At 38.9% G+C, this 19882-nt stretch overlaps 1 protein-coding gene across 5 annotated transcripts in view; it reads left to right on the top strand.

Annotated features, from left to right (window-relative positions):
* Positions 1-19882, top strand: part of KANSL1 (KAT8 regulatory NSL complex subunit 1) — a 179392-nt gene that overhangs the window by 152590 nt on the left and 6920 nt on the right. For 4 of the 5 annotated variants that reach the window (XM_032429416.1, XM_032429413.1, XM_032429415.1 and 1 more), the window contains 3 exons: positions 13011-13182; positions 18931-19113; positions 19597-19785. In XM_032429416.1, coding sequence (XP_032285307.1) covers positions 13011-13182; positions 18931-19113; positions 19597-19785 — 544 coding nt within the window. The remainder of the gene's footprint in view (positions 1-13010; positions 13183-18930; positions 19114-19596; positions 19786-19882) is intronic. The other variant, XM_032429417.1, reaches the window with a different exon arrangement.

Raw genomic sequence — 19882 nt, 5'->3', positions numbered from 1 at the left:
TTGCTCCTAAAAGGCCGTTTTTATGTCATTAGTATCTTAAATTGAGTGACTACAGCGAAGGGGGTTCAGTAGGTTGAACTTGTTGGAAATAAATAGGAATGAGACCTATCAGTAAATAATGAAAGGCTTTGAATGCTCAAACTGTTCATTTGGGTTTTATCATCTAGATTTTAGAGAATTTTAGTTTTGAGCAGTTAAGTGTCATAAGCTATTTTTAAAAAGATAAAGTGTGCAGGTAGTTTATGTTTGGAGTAGATTGGCCATAAAAGAGACTGGAGTCAGAAAGAAAGACTAGTAACAATAGTAATCCTAGAGGAAATAATATTGTCTGAAGGCCCCAAAGCTCTCAGGATGCAGTAGATTTCAAAACTAGTCCTAAGGAAGAATCACCAGGATGTTGTGAATATCAGAGTTGGGAGGACTGAGAGCTTTGAGATTGGGAGAGTGGGGTTATCTTCCATGGAAGTCAGTAAGGCCTGGGGAGAACATGGGGGTACTTCCTGTATCACCATTTTATTGTAATATTAGTGCAGATTGGAACAAGTTGCCCATACTGCTATGTATTACATATTTCATCACTGTCAGGGGTCTGGTTTGGTAGACGTTAGCAGTTAGCTAAGCCAGTGAAGAAACACTCAATGAGAAATTATATAACATGTATCATTAATGTTTATTTCCTGCTCTGCCTCTATGAGGTAGATATTTACAGCTTAATCTAAAACATTAGTTTCTAGATACTGAAATTTCAAATCAGTAAAAGTTTTAAAATAAATGTGGGGCCGATATGGGGTTGCTTTTTATTTTGTTAGTTATTTTATAAAATAAGTATATCATAGTACAGGTATTATTTTAAAAAGAAAAAATAACATGCCATGAGATTTTTGGATTGGCCTTAATAGCATTTCTTTTTAATTTTTTTTTAAGATCGTATAGTTCTTTTTAGAATTTTCTATTTTCTTAGAAAATTCTTTAGAATATAGTTACCATACAGTGTTATACCAGTATAGTTACCATACAGTGTTATATTAATTTCCAGTATACAGTATAGTATATCAACAGTTCCATGCATTCACTCGGTGCTCATCACGACAGGTTCACTCGATCCCCATCACCTGTTTCACCCATCCCCCCCTCCCACCACCCCTCTGGTAACCATCAGTTTGTTCTCTATAACTAAGAATCTGTTTCTCTCTCATGCTTTTTTTTTTCCTTCTTTGTTTCTTAAATTCCACATGAGTGAAATCATATGGTATTTGTCTTCTCTGACTTATATTTAGCATTATACTCTCTAGCTCCATCCATGTCCTTGCAAATGGCAAGATTTCTTTTTTATGGCTGAGTATTATTCCATTGTGTGTGTGTGCGCGTGTACGTACACACACACATTACCTCTTATTTATCCATCTATTGATGGACATTCGGGCTGCTTCTGTAATTTGGCTATTATAAATAATGCTGCTGTATAAACATAGGGGTAGCATTTCTTATCAGATGGTTTGGCGGTGCTCTGGTGTGATTTTGGAATTTTATTGTTTGTGTTGGAGGATAATTATAGGAGGATTGCTCTGGGTTAAATTTTATTTTATTTAAGATTTTATTTATTTGTTTGAGAGAGAATGAGAGACAGCATGAGAGGGAGGAGGGTCAGAGGGAGAAGCAGACTCCCCGCTGAGCAGGGAGCCCGACGCGGGACTCGATCCCAGGACTCCAGGATCATGACTTGAGCCGAAGGCAGTCGCTCAACCAGCTGAGCCACCAACGCACCCCTGGGTTAAATTTTAAAGTTGGATTCTGGAGAATTCCCAGTGGTCTTTCACTTCTTCCTCTTGTATCACACATGAGGATATACAGGACATGACATATAGTAGGACATTCTCTTAAGGCACAGTGTCATGATATTTGTGGTTGAAAACTAAAGAACTAAAATGATTGTGAGTTTGTATTACAAGTGAAGAATTTGGGGCAGCTGACTCTTGGTTTTGCTGCTGTCATGGTATCAGGGTCATGGCACTGAGCCCCACGTTGGGCTCTGCACTCTGTGGGGAATCTGCTTGAGGGTTCTCTCTCTCCTTTTCCCTTTGCCCCTCCCCCTGCTCCCGCACATGCACTCTCTCTTGCTCTCTCTCTCTCTCGAATAATATCCTTAACAAAAACTAGAAAAATAAAAGTGAATAATTTGATATCAAATAAGATACATTCTTTACTGACAGGGGCTTCTTATGATAGGTCTTAGAGGCCTAACTTTTTCAATACTAGTCAGACTTTTGGGAAGGAGCAGGAATGCCATGTGGACATTTGCAGTCATTATAAGACAAAGACAAATTTTGAAAAGCTGAAGATAAAATAAATAGAAGAAGCTCTGATATTTTATTTATAAACTGTCCTCAAGCCAAAAGAATTTAATGCTTTGAATTAATATTCTGTGATTAACAGAAAATGATGAATAGAGCTTTACTTTGTGGAATTCATCCATGTGCATTGCATTGGGTTTTTAATGGAAACTCCTTCAGAGAGAATTAATATAATTTATGCTATTAAAGGAACATAGAATTTCTCCATGTATCCAAGTATTTTATTTCTTCATTCAGTTTTTATGTATTTCCTACATTCTTGATGTTTCTGTGATGCAAATGAGATCTTTTCTGTTAGTGTTATTTTGTAAGTGCTGCTGATTTCTGTAATTGAACACTTATTTGAACTCTGTGTTTTGGTTGATTATTTTAAATTTTCTAGATAGGCTATCTGTCACCAGCAAATAATGTGATACCTCTTTATACACTTCTTACTCCTTTTCCTTGACTAGATGTGATGTACTTACAGAGCAGTGTTAAGAAATAGTTGGTCCCAGTGAGGCATCTCATTCCTGGTTTTAATGCAATACTTTCTCCTCTTCTTTATTTTATTTTATTTTATTTTATTTATTTATTTATTGTTAGAATCTTAAGCACGCTCCAGCCCAGTACTGAGCCGGACTATGGGGCTTAATCTCATGACCCTGAGAACATGATTTCAGCCAAAATCAAAAGTCAGACTCTTACCGACTGAGCCACCCAGGCGCCGCTCATGGCTATACTTTTAGAATTTCACTATTAATTTTGATGTTGGATAACTTCTTAAAATGAATTGGGACACTTTACCATTTTCTGTGCTTTGGAAAACTTTAAAGATTTTTTGGGAAGTATCTATTTCTTTAAAATTTGTTGGAACTTTAAGGTAAAGACCATCTGAGACCAGCATCTATTTTACAGAAAATTGTCCATCTATCAGATTTTTCAAATTAACTCATACAGATTTTATAGAAAGCATTTTTAATTTTTAAGTCCTTGTTATCTGTAGTTATGTCCATGTCTCAATCTTAATTATATTTGTCTTCTGTTACTTGATTAGTCTTGTCATCAGTTTTTCCTATTGGTCTTTTCAAAGATTGGTTATTTGCTGGTAATTCCTTCCTCCTGTGGTCTTGGTTTGTTTTGTTTTTGTTTGTTTGGTTTTTTTTTTCTCTCCTGTCTGCCTTTATTCAAATGTTTAATTTATTTTCTGTTCTTTCTTACGTAATAATAAAAGCATTCAACTTTCTGAATTTTCTTCTGAGTGTAGTTTTGGATAGCATTCCACAGCCTTTGATGTGTGAAGTATTCTTTTTGCTATTTGGAAGTTGCCAATGAGTTTTGAGTTCTTTTCCCAAGAGTTACAGATTGAGTTTCCAAATTCAAAATGGTTTTTCTTTTTAAACCTTTCGTTATTTAATTACAGATTTTTATAGCATTTGGGTTAAAGTGGTGTTTCTGTTGTTTCTGCTTATATTTTGTTGATTTTTTAAAAAATGTCATTGGTGTCTAGTCTGGAGTTCTATGTAATTACATCCTCTTAGTGACTTAAGGCTTCTCTCTCCAGTAGTTTTTGCCTCACATTCTACTTTTCTTAATACTAATGTTGTAGTATGTGATTTTTTTCACCCATTTACTTTTAGCATTTTGTTTTTTGAAACATCATTTTTTTTTTAACCTCCATAAAGTCTTTGATTTTAATGGGGATTTTATTAAATAAAGTTTTTCATTTTATATATTCAGTTTTAAAACTGGATTTAAAGGCTTATTTAGGTTTGTTTTGACTGTAACATTTCATTGTTTATTGATAGTCCTTTTTATACCTTAATATGCCAACTTACTGAGTTCTTAATTTTAATTTCTAGTTTTTCAGGATTAGAACAACAGTTTGACCATGTTTCAGGTTCTTAGCTCATAACCTTTGTCCCTTAAAACTGTTTCACTGTCTTTTGGTGGTGGCGGAGGGTGATTATTTGTTGTTTTGTTTTGGCATAGAATTAAAATGGTCTTATTTTCAATCCTTTATATTGGTAACCAGTTCTGCTGTGCACTGTCCAGTATGGTAGCTACTGTAGCCATGTGTAGCTATTTAAAATTAAGATAAATTCAGTACCTCATTTGCACAGTCACATTTCACGTGTTCAGTGGTCCGTCCCATGTGACTAGTGGCTACCATATTTAAGTCACACAAATACTGAACACTTTCATCATTGCAAAACTGCAATGGACAGTGCTGCAGGTTTTTAATATGGTCCTATTAAGTCTTTTATACTAGCTTTGGTTCTTGATTCCCCAAAGTTTGTAGTTGGAAATGGAAGTATTCCAGTTATCTCTGTGTTACTGTTTTGTCTCCTGTTTGTTTAGCTCTTACTAGCTGCTGCTCCTCGGTGTCATCATTAAATTAAACATGGAAGTGATTGGCAGAGTTTGGATGCACATAATAAGTACTTAGATGTTAGCTGTTACCATTTCTGTCATGGTTTCCATCTCTTTGGTTCTCCTCTAGTATAAAGGAAGAGAGACACGTTTATTGCTCACGTTCTGTTTTAATTCTCCGTATCATTAGTTCTGACCATAGTTCCTCTTAGGTAGGTTTTAGTTCTACTACCATGGGTAGTTAAGATTTTTTCTTTTTTCTTTTCAGATTTTATATTTCCTTTTTATGTCATCTTACTGCCCTTTCATCTTCCCTGTTTCCATGTAATAGAAGTTGTCTTATCTTTTACTCTATTGGAGATGTGAGAAGTTTCATTCATTAATTGTTTTACCAAACTTGTTTAATAGTTTTCTGGAGGTATGTTCTTTCTCAGTTTTTCAGATTTGCTTCCTTTTCCTTTACTCTGCAGTATTCTGCTCGTAGTCCCGAAGCTGAGGGGTTTTTTTCTTTCTTTCATTATTCTTAAAAAATAAGTTGATCTATCCAGACTTTGTGATTTCACTAGAAAAATGTAGTAGCTGGGTGTATTTGTTTCCTATCACAGTTCTGGAGGTTAGAAGTTTGAAATCAAGGGGGATAGCCCTTTGCTGCCTCTGAAGGCTCTCTAAAGAAGAATCCTCTCTTGCCACCTTCTGCTTTCTTTGTTTGTGTTTGCTAGCAAATTTAGCATTCATTGGCTTGTGGCAGCATATCTCCTCCTATCTCTGCCTCTGTTTTTACGTGATCATCTTCCCTGTGTGTCTGTGTCTTTGTGTTTTCATGTGGTGTTATTAAGGACACCATTCATTGGATTTAAGGCCACCCCAATTCAGTATCACTTCATGTTAATCACATCAGAATCCTGTTTACAAATAAGGTCACATTCTTTGATTCTGGTTGGGCATGAATATCGGGGTGGGGCCTTGGGGCGGGTCACTATTCTAATCAGTACACTGGCCATTGGTCCTTGTCTCTGCTACTCATGTGCTGGTTGAATCTTTTTCTTAATTCTAAATCTGGAAAGGTGCTATTCCTAACTCAGTTACTGGGTTTCAGCAACTTTCATACTTAACATACCTATGCTGTAGTTCGAGAAATAGTTGAACTTCATTTTACTCCCACTGCCAGTTTTCTGGAGCACTTCTGCACCACTGAATTTATTGTGTGAAGAACCTGAATTCCCTATATATGGAAAAACTTAGCAGGTTTACCTGCCTCCTTCCCTAATTTTTTTTTAATTCTGTAAAGTATAAAAAATGATAAAACAATCATTATGTACATACCACCTTAAATGTTAATATCTTGACTTTTTTTTAATATTTAAAAGAAAATTACAGATGAACAATGTTTGTTTTATCCTCTATCATCTCCTCTACCTGCTTCCTTCCCCATAGGTAACTACTATCATGAATTTGGTTGTGTATACTCCCAGTTCAGGTTCTCTTGGATTTTTACTACACGTATATGTATCCATGAGCAAAGTGCAGTATGTATTGTTTAGTTTAATGTTCATATAAAAATTTATATAAATGCCATCATGGTGTACATATTCTGCAACTTGTTTGGGGGGTGTGTGTTTTTTAATTCACTGTTGCCTTTTCAAGATCTCCATGTTGATAGACATAATTTTAGTTCATCTTTTGTAAATAGTCCACATTTCCTTCAAAAAGACAGTGTTTGTGTGGGTGTGAGTATATCCATATCCCGTTTGTTGACTTCAGGGTTCTAAATTTAACTTCTATTTTGTGCTTAATGATTGTGTTCATGTCTTCTGTGTCCTTTGGTCTGCTTTCTATTTCTCTTTGAAATATATTTGGTATGTAACATTGTGTAAGGTTAAAGTATACAACATGTTGATTTGATCATAGATATTGCAGTACGCCTGCCAACTAATTGTGGCCTTAGCTAATACCTCTATCATGTCACAAAATTATCATTTCTTTCTTGTGGTGGGAATAATTAAGATCTAGTCTCTTTGCATATTTATAATACAGTACTGTTGTCTCTGTAATCACTATATTGTGTATTAGATCTCTAGGACTTACTTATCTACTAACTGCAAGTTTATACTTTTAAACAACCTCTCTTGGGTTCCTGGGTGACTCAGTTGGTTAAGCGACTGCTTTCAGCTCAGGTCATGATCCCAGAGTCTCAGGATCGAGTCCCGCATCGGGCGTCCTGCTCAGTGGGGAGTCGTCTTCTCCCTCTGACCCTGCCCCCTCTTGTGTGCTCTCTCTCTCAAATAAATTAAATCTTAATGTATAAATAAATAAATAAACAACCTCTCTTATTTCCCCATCTCCCCTTTTTTTTTTTTTTTTTTTAGCATATGTATTCATATAGATCCAGGATGACTGGTTAGATACAGACAAGTTCATGGTTGATAATGCATTGCATTCCAGTATTTATTGTTGATGAAAATTCTGATGTCAGTTTGTCATTCTTTTAGTTTATCTGTATCTTCTCTCTAGTAATTTAAATTCCCCAACCCCCTACTTTGAGGTGGTTTTTTTTTTTTATGTTTTGCAGTAACAAAGGACATATTTAGATGTATGAATTAATTTTTAGCCACTTACGGGCTTGGTTTGCACCCTCATTCTGAGAGTTCTTGTCTGTCTTGAGTTTTGAAAATTATTACTTCTTTAAACTTTTCCTCTTTTCTCCTCTTTAATATGGAATGTCTATTTATATGTAGATTGTTGTAGATCTTGTAATTCTCTCTTCTGTATCTTTTTTTTTTTTAATACTTCCCATTTCCATCTCTCTCTCTCTCACTGTTTTATTCTCAGTAAACCTCTGTGACTGTTCCTTCTATTCATCAGGTTTTTCTCCAGCTTTGTTTAGTTTACTATTATTAAACCTGTCAGTTGTTTGGTTTTTTGTGTTTTTTTCTTTTCTTTTTTTTTTAAGATTTTATTTATTTGAGAGAGAGAGCACGAGCAGGGGGGAGGGGCAGAGGGAAAAGCAGATTCCCTGCTGAGTGGGAAACCCAATGTGGGACTGTATCCCAGGACCCTGGGATCATGACCTAGGCTGAAGGTGGGCACTTAAACGACTGAGCCACCCAGGCACCCCAGTGTGTGGTTTTCATTCAGAATTTATTTCTGGTTACTTTTAGAATCATCCTTTTTTTTCATCCTTTCCTATTCTTTTATGATGTTCATTCCTTCCTTTATCTGTTTGAACAACTGTAATATACTTTATTTATTTATTTATTTTAAGAGAACCATGTAGGTATGTATATATTTGCCAATGGTAGAGAACGTGAGGTTTCCACATCTTTGGCCAATATACTTACTTTAAAATCGCTCTCAGATTATTCCATTTCCAGGGGTGCCTGGCTGTCTCAGTGGGTAGAGCATGGGACTCTTGATCTTGGGGTCCTGAGTTCGAGCTCCATGTTGGGCTACAAATGACTTTTAAAAAATTATTCCATTTCTAGTTTCTTGAGGACCAGTTGTCCCCATTTTTGTGCTGACTGCAACACATCGGTCTGTGTTTGGTCTGCTTTGTAATCTTTCACAGTGAGCTCACCCAGGGCAGGGTGAACAGGGCATGTTTTCTGTAGGAGTCTTGTGTGATCCCTAGACTGTGGAAGTGTCCTTAATGCACAGTTTTCTATTGATCATCTTTTCCTTTTTTTTTTTTAACTAATTTTTTTTTTAAGATTTTATTTGATGGAGAGAGCGAGCGAGAGCATGAGCACAAGCAGGGGAAGCAGCAGAGGGAGAGGGAGAAGTAGGCTCCCCACAGAGCAGGGAGTTGGACGTAGGGCTCAATCCCAGGACCCCGGGATCATGACCTGAGCAGAAGGCAGATGCTTCACCGACTGAGGCACCCAGGCACCCCTAAACTAATTTATTTAGAAATACCACCTTTGCTACATATTAAGCTGTCATGTATACTTTGGTCTAATTCTCTTTCTGTTTAATTTTTCTGTAGCAGACTATTTTAATTGCTGTAACTTTAAGATATTTTGATATGTGGTAGGGCAAATCACTCCCCTCTATCTTTGCTTATCAGAAATTTTATGGGGACTTTTCCCTTTAAGCATATATTCTTTCAGTTCCAGTTTTAAGATTGTTTAAATCTTATTTGCCTCTTCCTTCCCCAACAAAACCTTATTTAGATTGTAGATTAATTTGTAGATTATTAATAGCTTTAAAAAGGTTTGTGTTTATAAGTTTTAGTTAAACTTACTCCAGAATATTTTTTATTATTGTTATAGTCAAGAAAAGATTATTTTTTTCACTTGCATGTTTCTCAATAACAGTTATTTTTAAGAAGGTTACATTTCAGAAAAAGACCTGAGGTGAGAGGAATAACCATGGAAAGGCCCATGATCTGGAATTTTGCCTAGCATATTGAGGAAATAGCAGTGGTGGAGTGAGCAAGGAGAGAAGCAGGAAGTAAAAGGAAATGAGGTCAGAGAAGGGATAGCAGCGACAGATGGTATAAAGCCTTGTGTGCACCATTTGTAAAAACTTTGGCTCTTGTTCCTTATGAGATGAGGAGCTATTGGAACGTTATGAGCTGAGGACTGGTAAGCCACGGTTACTCCTACTGCTGTATTTTGATTAGTTGGAAGGAGGGGCAAGCAGGAAGACAAGTGAGGAGTTATTTAATAAATTCATATGAGAGGGGTTCCTGGGTGGCTCAGTCATTTAAGCCCCCGACTCTTGATTTCAGCTCAGGTCATGAGACCAAGCTACACATCGGACTCTGCTGGGTATGGAGCCTGCTTAAGATTCTCCCTCCCCACCACCCCCCTTTTAAGTCAGAAAAGATACTGACTTAGACCAGGGTTATTGCATTTGAGGTGGTATAAAGTGGTCAGATTCTGGATACATTAAGAGGGTAGAGGCCACAGGATTTCATGATTGGATATGGGATATGGTAAAAGAAGGGAGTTTAGGATAAGTTCAGAGATTTAGGACTGAGCAGCTAGAAATTGGGAAGAGCAGGGGCTCAGTTTTGAACTGAGGTACCTGTTAAGACATCTAAGTGAAGTTGAGTGAGCAGTTAAATTCAAATGAAATTATATTAATTGATATACTAATATTGAATAATCCTGATATCCAGAAATCTCCACTTGGCTCAGGTTTGGTTGTTTATATTTGTTGTGATTTTTAAAATTTATTTTTGTACTATAAAATATATGTTGTGATTTTTTTAAAACACAGATAGGTTCTGGGGCGCCTGGGTGGCTCAGTTAGTTAGGCATCTGCCTTCGGCTCAGGTCATGATCCCGGGGTCCTGGGGTTAAGCCCTGTGTCAGGCTCCCTGCTCAGTGGAGAGTCTGCTTCTCCCTCTGCCCCTCCCCCAACTGGTACACATTTTCTCTCTCTCTCAAATAAATAAAATCTTTTTTAAAAGAATTTTATTTTTCTGAAAGGACAATAGAATTGTAATTTCTTTGTTAGTATCAGCCATCTTAATTGAATAGAAAATTACCTCTTCTTCAAAGCTTTTATTTATTTATTTTTAAAGATTTTATTTATTTGTCAGAGAGAACGAGAGCACAAGCAGGGGGAGCGGCAGGCAGAGGGAGAAGCAGGCTCCCTGCTGAGCAAGGAGCCTGATGTAAGACTCAATCCCAGGACTCTGGGATCATGACTTGAGCTGAAGGCAGACACTTAACTGACTGAACCACCCAGGTGTCCCTCTTTAATGTTTTTAAAGATTTTGACCAGGGAAATTGACTTGTCTGAGCCTCTACCTTATTTTATGCATGTATATGGTATTCCCTTATTAGATGGAATACAAAAATATGTAACATTTAAACATCATAGAAATGCATAATTTGTATACACTCATATTACATATGTACACACTCAGTTTCCAGTTTTTAACTTAACTAGTGCTTTTTTGAGGAATTCTTACATGTTTGCATTTCTTCCTTTTTCTCTTCATTAAGCCAGTCTTAAAGTTTATCTGATTATTAATTGGTCTGTTCCTGTCCACCCCACCCTTGAGGTGGGTTTAGGAAGAAGGAAAAGGAAAACTCCCAAAGAACAGCTCTTAAATTTGCTATTTCTGGCATCTATTTCCTCTTTTGGCAGTTTTAGCTTTTATCTTAATCTCTTCCTTTAGTTTGTTATTTTTGCCATGTTCTTTTTCCTCTACACCCAGTCTGTTGGCTGTTGACTTAAGGGTATACTACAGCCATGAAATGGAATGTTCGTTTTTCATATAGACAGGTAATTGATGCCATGGGTTAGTTTATGAGGAAAGACATATCTCCATCTTAAGATTATTTTGATTTTGGTATCTTTTTCTAATCTCTTTTTAATGTTTTAAGTTTTGGTGCAATTTCTGGATCCTACCTAATTACCTGACTCCTCCCATTCATCTGCTGTGTGGTCTGTGGTTCTCATCTCTGCCAGCAGCTCTCTCTCAGCTCTGTCTCAAAATTTTATCTCTTTCAGAAAGCCAGCGCTGATAAACAGAGTGCAAGGGATATTTTTTCCCAAAACAGTACCAGTTAATGTTGTCTACACAGTAGCATCGTGTTTAGTTGGTATAATTCCCTTTCAGTGGCATCTACAATTGCAGCTAATTATTAGAATTCTTTTACTTTAGTGCGAGGTGCCCAGTCTAACCTTCACAGGAGCTTCTTTGCATGCCACCCATCTATGTGGTTGCATGAAGGAGGCAGTTGGGGAATGTTGATAAAGACCATGTTGTTCTCATATTTATCTTTCTCCTGTACATGTGTGTAAAGGCAAATAGTTTTCAAGAGAGGTTTGTGCTGAAACTGAATGCTGCTCTTGGAGTTGTTGTAGGCTTTTCGCTAGCAGTTTCCATGCTACCCTTTTGTTTTTATTATGATACTACCCTTGCTCAGAGCATCCCTTCTCATGGTGCTGTTCCACAGGCAAGTCCTTTTCTTCTAGGACTGGATGCTGCCCAAATGACTTTTTAATGGGTTATGATTTGGCACATGCCAGATTTGTCCATCCTAACACTAGAGTCTAGGAATCCTGCATTCAGCATGACCTCTGAAGTTTTCTCCCCAAAGCATAAAATTGTTTAAAAAAAAAACAAACTTTTTTTTTTTTTAAAGCATTTTTTTCCCGCCAATATTAAGTCTTTGGAAGAGTTAGATTACATTTCACTGTGGACTTAGCAGGAGAGGTTATTTCTTAGCCTGCTTACATTTGTACAAAGGAAGTTTAATGGGAATAATTTCTATCTCCTTGAATTTATTTATTTATTTTTTTTTTTAAAGATTTTTTTATTTATTTATTTGAGAGAGAGAGAATGAGAGAGCAAACACATGAGAGGGGGGAGGGTCAGAGGGAGAAGCAGACTCCCTGCCGAGCAGGGAGCCCGATGCGGGACTCGATCCTGGGACTCCAGGATCATGACCTGAGCCGAAGGCAGTCGCTTAACCAACTGAGCCACCCAGGCGCCCTATCTCCTTGAATTTAATCTAACATAAAGACTATGGTGTGAACACTCACCATTACCAAATTGCCTTTTTTTTCTTTTTTAAGCTTTTATTTATTTATTTGAGAGAAAGAGCGAGCGAGCATGAGCAGGGGGGGAGAGGGAGAAGCACACTCCCCGCTGAGTAAGGAGCCTGATGCGGGACTCCATCCCAGGACCCCGAGAGATCACGACCTGAGCCTAAGGCAGACGCACTTAACCGACTGAGCCACCCAGGCGCCCCCAAATTCATTTTCATTACTTAGCCATGAACTTTATAACCATGGATCTTAGGCTAGGTTAAAATGTAGCTAGTGAGTTCTGTGTAGTCCAGCGAAACTTGCCACCTTGTTTGAGACCACCTGAAAGTCTTTAGAAGGAATTGTGAAAAGAACAAGAGAGGTGTGATTGGTTATTCAGGCTCCTAGGTGGATGAAATTGCTGGAGAGAGCAAGTCATGTCCATCTGGGAATCAGGCACCAGCTGTTCATCTCAGGGACCATTGAAAACCATCAAGATGGTGGAAATATTCAGGTTTTATAAGGTGTTCTCAGCACAGTTTCAGTAGCTTTAAACTCACAAGTTTGGTACCTAGGTAATGCTTAGGGCCCCGGCTCCAAGTAATTGGATTTCATCATTGAAGAAGAAGCAAGTTTACTTAATTACTTTGAAGGTTAATGTGTTGGAGAAAAGGGATTTTTTTAACAAACTAATTGAACTTTCGGTTAGTAGTGGCATATAGGAGTCTAGAAAGAGCCTTCTGAATCTTTGGGATAATGAGAGAGAGCTGGGTTTTATCAGACACTGAATTGTCAGTTTTGTTTGGCTTTTCACAGGTTCATCGGAACAGCACAATGCGCTCTGGCTGTGATGTGAACCCCTCCTGCGCACTGTGTGGCTCAGGCAGCACGGTCACCATGCCTCCAGAAATTCACTATGAAGCCCCTCTGTTGGAACGCCTTTCCCAGTTGGACTCTTGTGTTCACCCAGTCCTAGCATTTCCAGATGGTAAGAAAGGCCACAGAATATAAAGCTTAAATGAGACTTAAAGGCTTCAAAGTGAAAGAAAGCCAGCCAGGATCCTGGTACAACCCAGGTGCTATCAAGGTATCAGTTTCAGTCAACAGAGTCTCTCAGAATTTTGCAAATAGGGTGCAGCAGATCCATCAGACCAGAATGTACCACTGAAAGATTGCAACTTGCCAGGAGAGAGATTTCCCCCCAGCCTTTCAAGTTGCTCCTGACCCTGAAATAAAACCCTGCCTAGCTTTGCTATCCATATGGTCCAAGTTTTCTACTAAATATTTCCACTTTTCCTAGAAGTCACATGGCATCAGGAATATTAGATCAAGCTCCTTCTTAGTCAAGGGAGTTCTGGTAACAAGTCCTGGAGCAGTTACAGGATTTAGGTAGGCAAAAAAGAACTCAATCATTTGAAGAACAGCTAAAGGGGAGGGGATTGTAGTGATTTAATGTTTGATCAACTGTCAAACAGAAGAGGGCATTCTCTAGGATAGGTGTTAGTAATGATTGTTTTTTATAAATAAAGTTTTATTGGAACACAGCCCATTTGTGTACATCTTGTCAGTGGCTGCTTTTCTGCTAGATCGGCAGGAACATTACATAGTTGCAACCCAGACTAAACAAAGATAGTGTGGCCTGCAAAGCCCAAATTATTTATCATCTGTCCCTTTAAGAAAAAGTTTATAAACTTTTGGACCATATGGATAGCAAGCTAGGCAGGGTTCTATTTTAGGTTGAGAGTGGTAGAGCAGTAAATAAACTTTAGAACACATCTTCCTGTGTACTTCAGATTCCGGGGTTCATTGGTTTTTACCTTCTCTTGCCATTTGGATTATAGCTCATATAACTTAAGGTTTTATTTGTATAGCATTTTATGGTTTACAAAGCACCTTTCTTATTTGCTTCTCTCAATAATCTCATAAGGTGTTAACTTCAGTTTGGTAGATCAAGAAAAGGCTCAGAAAAGTTGTGCTTTATCTCAGGCTAAATGGCTGATGAGTTTTAGATAGCTCTAGAATTCAAATTTGGGTCATCTGATGCCTGTCCTTCATTTCATTGTGTAGTATGCTTCTTCCCAGCCAGGATATTAAGAGAAACCAGTTTTCTGCCCATTTCTAGGCTCTGACTGCAGGTGGAGCCACCAGGAAAACGTAGGAACATTTCTTGGGTTACTCTCGCAGGATCACAGTGTTGAATTGTATGGTCTCGTATTTGAATAAAGAAGCCTGAGGCCTGTAGTTATATTCTGATTCTGTTAAGGCCTCTTCCATACTCACTGAATGTCAGCTTATAAACATGGTGATCATTTCTTTGTCAATAGCGTTACTGTATACAGTTGTGAATTGCCTTCCCCCTCCCCCAATCACATATGCTCAGACTGTTTGCCTCACAGACTGGTGCCCTTACACTTCCCTTCTCCATCCTGTTTCAAGCAACTATAGGTAGCATTGAGGGAGAAAGGAAGGAAAGATGTGGAGACTCCTTTCTCTGGTCATTAGCATTTTCACTTTCCTGCCTGCCCTTAAATACTTTTCCTCTCTCTCTCTCTGTCTCACACAGCTCCTGACCATGATACTGGGGTTTGGACAAGAGAGTTGGTCATTAAATCTCCTTATAAGATTGTAAAGGAGAATATATATATATTTTTTATTATTTCATGTAGGATGTATGAACATAATTGCCTATGGATAAATTAGACTTTCTGTAGGTTGACCCCGGGGACACAGTTACCATATCTAATACCGTTCCTGTTGGGATAATTTTGCTTTGATCCAAACAAATACCACATTCAGAATGTTTGTAAACTGTAAAATTTTCACAAAGATGTCCAACTCCAGAGGGCACCATTATTCTGTGTGAATAGCACCCCCTCTAAGTATTGAGATTTCCCATGTATCATTGTGTAGAATAGTAACAGTGAAGACTAGTGGCCAGCATGTGGGTCAAACATACATGCACCAGACCTGACCTCTGGGCCACCCTTTTACAGCCTGTTCTCTAGAAGATGCTTAGAGATGGCAGGATTTTCAAGTAGTTTTACTAATGTTTCCTAATCAGTTTGTAGGTAGGATGGGAACCAACTCCAACTCTTAATCCTAGAGTTCTTTCTCCCTTCTTGATCACACCTCAGCCATTCGCATTAAGTAGAGTGTCTAGAGATGATAGAATTGAGGAGCTTGGTGCCTGGTGGCAAGGTGGAGGCATTAGGGTGTGATAATTCTTTAGTACTCTTAGGAGGATCCTCGGAGCTTGTTTCCTTATCAAGCCAGTTAATCCTTAGCTTGGAAATGTAGAGGAAGTCTAAAACCTTGGTGGAAAGAATGTTAACTTGAGTTTGAGCTTCATAAGAGCACCACCTGCTGGCCTTGAAGATCTATGCTGTTTTGAGAGAGCTTACCAAGACTGGTGTATGTGAGGCTACCGCAGTTTACCAGCAGGAGGAGGAAGTGAGTATTATAAAAACAACCCTAGAAAATTTGCTTGAGAAAATGGTGGAACATAATGAGCAGAACAGTCAAGTGCAACGTGGAATGTCAGACCCCAGTGAGCGTGAAGTCAAGGTCTTTTCATTTTGTCTGAGGAAATAGTAACTTAAAATGATGTTAGTTTCCTATTTCCTATTTCCTGTTCTAACACTTCTGTTTTCCTGTTATTGACCTGATCAAGCATCTGCTCCCTCTTCTCTGATGATGGCACTTTAATGGCATGGCCTGTGCGGGTATGGAATGTGTGAAGTCTTCTGGCTGAATGGATCCCTGTTGTATTCTCTTTCATACCCTTTCATTGCTTACTTTCAGGTCCTGCATATCTAATCCGTTTCAGAGCTTTAGTGCAACATGGATCTCAGGTGTTATTACTTACTACTTAGAGCATGAACTTAGACCAGCAATTCCTAAGAGATCATTTTTGTTCATTGACTGGGGGATTTAACTGACTTCCTGTTCATTCTTATATGAGAGGAGTTAAACACACAGCAAACTTCTAGCAAAGTATAGCAGCCTGAGTTCTTTCAGCAGTTTATTATCCCTAACTGCTTATTCAGTGGGTTTATAGGGGAAATTGCTCTTGATTCTGCTTAATACGTCAACTCCAGGGCATAGGGTGGTAGTCTTCAATTGTAGCAGCTTCTGCTTCAGAGCGTTCAGGTGAGGGGAGGGGATTAGGTATGGTCCTGGAGTCTGATGTAATGTGTTAAGAATGGAGAGACTCAGCAGTCTAGTCTAGTCTAGCAGTAACAAATAGTGTCGTCTCTTGTGCTTACTCTGATTGATAGTTGCTTTCTGGACTCTGTAATTTTTAAAGATGAATCTGAGGTCTTGGGGTACAATAGGGTAAAGAGTGTGAAGATTTTTTAAGTTTTTGTCTGCAGCAAAGGAGGGGAGAGCTGGAGCATGTGTGCTGGGATGTGCCTGCCCAGCTAAGTGGTTTGTTCTTGTTTTCGCCTTCTACTCAGTGAAGGAATTAGGACCTGAATCCAGGTCTACTTATTTCTAGTCTGGTGCTGTTTCCATTATAAATCAGATCGCGTATATTCCTCCCTACCTCCTTTTTTTCCTGGCTTAATTTTCAGGTTTGGGAGAGCAATGACTGGGGAAAGTACAAGGAAAAAATGAAATCATTAGGCTTCTGTTGTCCCATTATATAGACCTTGCCAATTCTTCTGTTGACAAGAGGTGTCCTGGGATATAGAGGAGTTGTTTTCCCCCTTTCTGGGGCTTTTAGACATTCCAGCTTAGCCCAGCTTTCAGAGTGCCTCCAGACAGTGCTTTATTTCCTACACACCTTTTTCCCTAACCATTTTGAATTGCAGCAAAAAATATTTACCGTTAATAACCTCAACTCAATTCTTGATTGTTTATTAATGGGAAATCCTTTTTTTAAACATTTGACCTTCGTTGGGAGGGTGGGGGGAATCAAACCATTTTATTGAGGGGCTTAGGGGAGGAGTGGAAGGGCTGGGAACACCATGAGATCCAACATCCTTGGTCTGGTTGGTATCTCCCCAACTTTGAGGTTGCTGAAAGCTGACATTTATCTTTGAAGGTTGGGATAGGTGAATTTGTTTTTAAGTGTGGAAAAGAAGGAATGATTATGCAAAAAAATTTTCAGAAGACAGCACTGTCCTCACATACTATATCTCAATACTTGGACATACAGCAAATGTTTATTATCTTTAAAATTTCAGTAGTTTTCCTAATTTGTTTGACTGCCATAAGGTCCAGTGGTCTATTCTCAGAACTGGAAAATAATGTCTGATGCTGAGGCTGCTTGCCCATTGGGGAAAAGCATCCCTGAGAACAGAACTATTTTACTCATTCAGGGATATATATGTTCATTCCAGACCTGAGAAGCCCAGTGTTCAAATTTGTTCTTAAAGTGTCATGAGATCCATGGTATATACTGTAGGAAAGAGTGTTTAAACGTTTTTACACTACAGAACTCCCTTCAAAAATATCCTGTACTCTACTTCTTTGCCAATAATTTGAGAAATCTCTCATTCCACCTCAGAATTAAACCTCTCCGTTCTCTAGACCAAAAAATAATCTCATGGTGTAGTGGCTGAGAGTGTGGGCTCTAGGGTTCTACAAACCTAAGTTTGAATGTTGGTTGACTTACTAAACTGTAAAACCTCAAACAGCTAATTCACCTCTCTGTACCTGTTTTGTCTTTTTAAAAAGGAGCATAATGATGCTTACATCAAATGAAATACATACTTTAAGTCAATTCTCAAGTATAAGACCTGTAAAATGAAAACTGTCAAACACTGCTGAGAGAAAATTTAAGAAAACCTAAATAAATAGATATACCACATTCATGGATTGAGAGACTTGGTGTTGATGGCAGAGTAGAAGGCATTTCTCCCCAGATTGACCTGTAGAGTCAGCGTAATACACGACAAGCTTTTTTGTATTTGAGTTTTTTGGAAAAGCTTAAAAGAAGAAAAAAACCACCTACAATTAAGGAAGAATCCACTTCCATTTTATCTGCAGCACTGAATGTTAGAATAAAGTAGAGAGAAGCTTTTAAGGTCAGAGAAAAATGGTTTCAGTCTGGAAATACTTTTTCTAAAGAAATTACTCAAGGATACATTCTTAGGAAAATAAAAAATGGAGCTAAGAAAATGGAAAGATCCAAGAAATGGTAAACCAAAGTGGTAAAAATTATAGTTTAAAAGATTAATTTTTGATGTCGAATATTAACTAATCAGCAAAAAAGAAGTCTCCAGGTGGGAGGTGAGGAGCTAGGAAGGAAGGGAGGGGGGAGTAATACTCAGTAGGCAATAAGTATTTATTGAATGAATATATCCTGATTAACTGTGTTAATAGTATTAGGTTTAAATGTTTTAGTCTCTAGAAGAATAGAAGCAGGATGTTCATCAATCTTTTGAACCAATAAAGTTTAACATACTTCGTAGACAACATGAACAAAGAAAACTCCATTGATCTACCAAAAGGTGTTTTTAGATGGCGTATTTGTTTAACTTGAACATGTAAAAGTGACTTGCTTGTGAATAAAAGAATGCCTTCAGTAAAGTTCAGATAAACAGATCTTCCACAGGACAGTGCTTGCCCTGCCGGGTCATCCTGCCACTGGGCACATAAAAGAAAGGTGTGATGTAGATCCTCGCCCACTGGAGAGCCCGGGTTACGTGTGAACACATCTCCCTTCTTGAGAGAGGAGCCCGGAGACCAGGTGTCTGGACTAATCTGCAGCGTTTCATCTTTCTTGCAGATGTTCCCACAAGCCTGCACTTCCAGAGCATGCTGAAATCTCAGTGGCAGAACAAGCCTTTTGACAAAATCAAACCTCCCAAAAAGTTTTCACTTAAGCACAGAGCACCCATGCCAGGCAGCCTGCCAGATCCAACTCGTAAAGACAGGCACAAGTTGGTCAACTCCTTCCTAACAACAGCCAGTAAGTTTTAGGGGACCCGGGAGTCGGCCTCCGGTTATTTCTGTATTCCTTTTATATTCTCAAGTTACTGATTTGCTGTGGCAGTATCTTGGGGTTGGGAGAGGCAGTTGACTGATACAAATTCAGCTCACCGTCTACTTCTACTTGTCTCGGATGTTCTCAGATGGACTTTGAAAGCTCTTGCAGACACCATGCATCTCGGGGCAAGACCCACAGTGCTGGACGAACAGCTAGCCATGGCATGACATTGTTTCCATCTGTGGGCAGGCTGTCTCCTGTAGCCTGAAGTCACATTCTCTGGTTGAGGGCCCTGTGGGCTGCCTGGCCTGGCCTGGCCCTCTGTGCTGTCTGCTAGGAGCGTCAGTCCCAGAGGCCTCTCCTGCCCTGGGTGTCTTACCATTGGCCTAGAGAGAACTCGAGCTCGGAACTCACATAAAAGATTGAGAGAAGATTTCACAGCTCCTTTTCTGTTCCCCTCTTCAGAGCTGCCCCATCACCCAGTCCGGCCTGACAGGACCCACAGGCAGCACTTAGACCATGTGGGGGCCGCGCCCGTGGTAGAGCGAGTGACAGCGCCAAAAGCAGAGCGCTTGCTCAGCCCGCCGCCACCTGCGCATGACCCCAGCCCCAGCAAAATGAGATTGCGAGACCATTCATCTGAGAGAAGTGAAGGTAGGGCCAGGCCCGGCACCTCTGCCTGCATTTGCCTCTGCTCAGGGCTTTCTGGGGCAGCCTGGGCTTCTCTTAATTGCCCCCAGCTTTGGGCTCC

This window comes from Phoca vitulina, unplaced genomic scaffold (genome assembly GCF_004348235.1).
Source record: "Phoca vitulina isolate PV1807 unplaced genomic scaffold, GSC_HSeal_1.0 scaffold41, whole genome shotgun sequence".
In the NCBI taxonomy this organism is placed as follows: Eukaryota; Metazoa; Chordata; class Mammalia; order Carnivora; family Phocidae; genus Phoca; species Phoca vitulina.
Note: the sequence above shows the minus strand (reverse complement) of the source record. Positions and strands in the feature narration are given on the sequence as shown.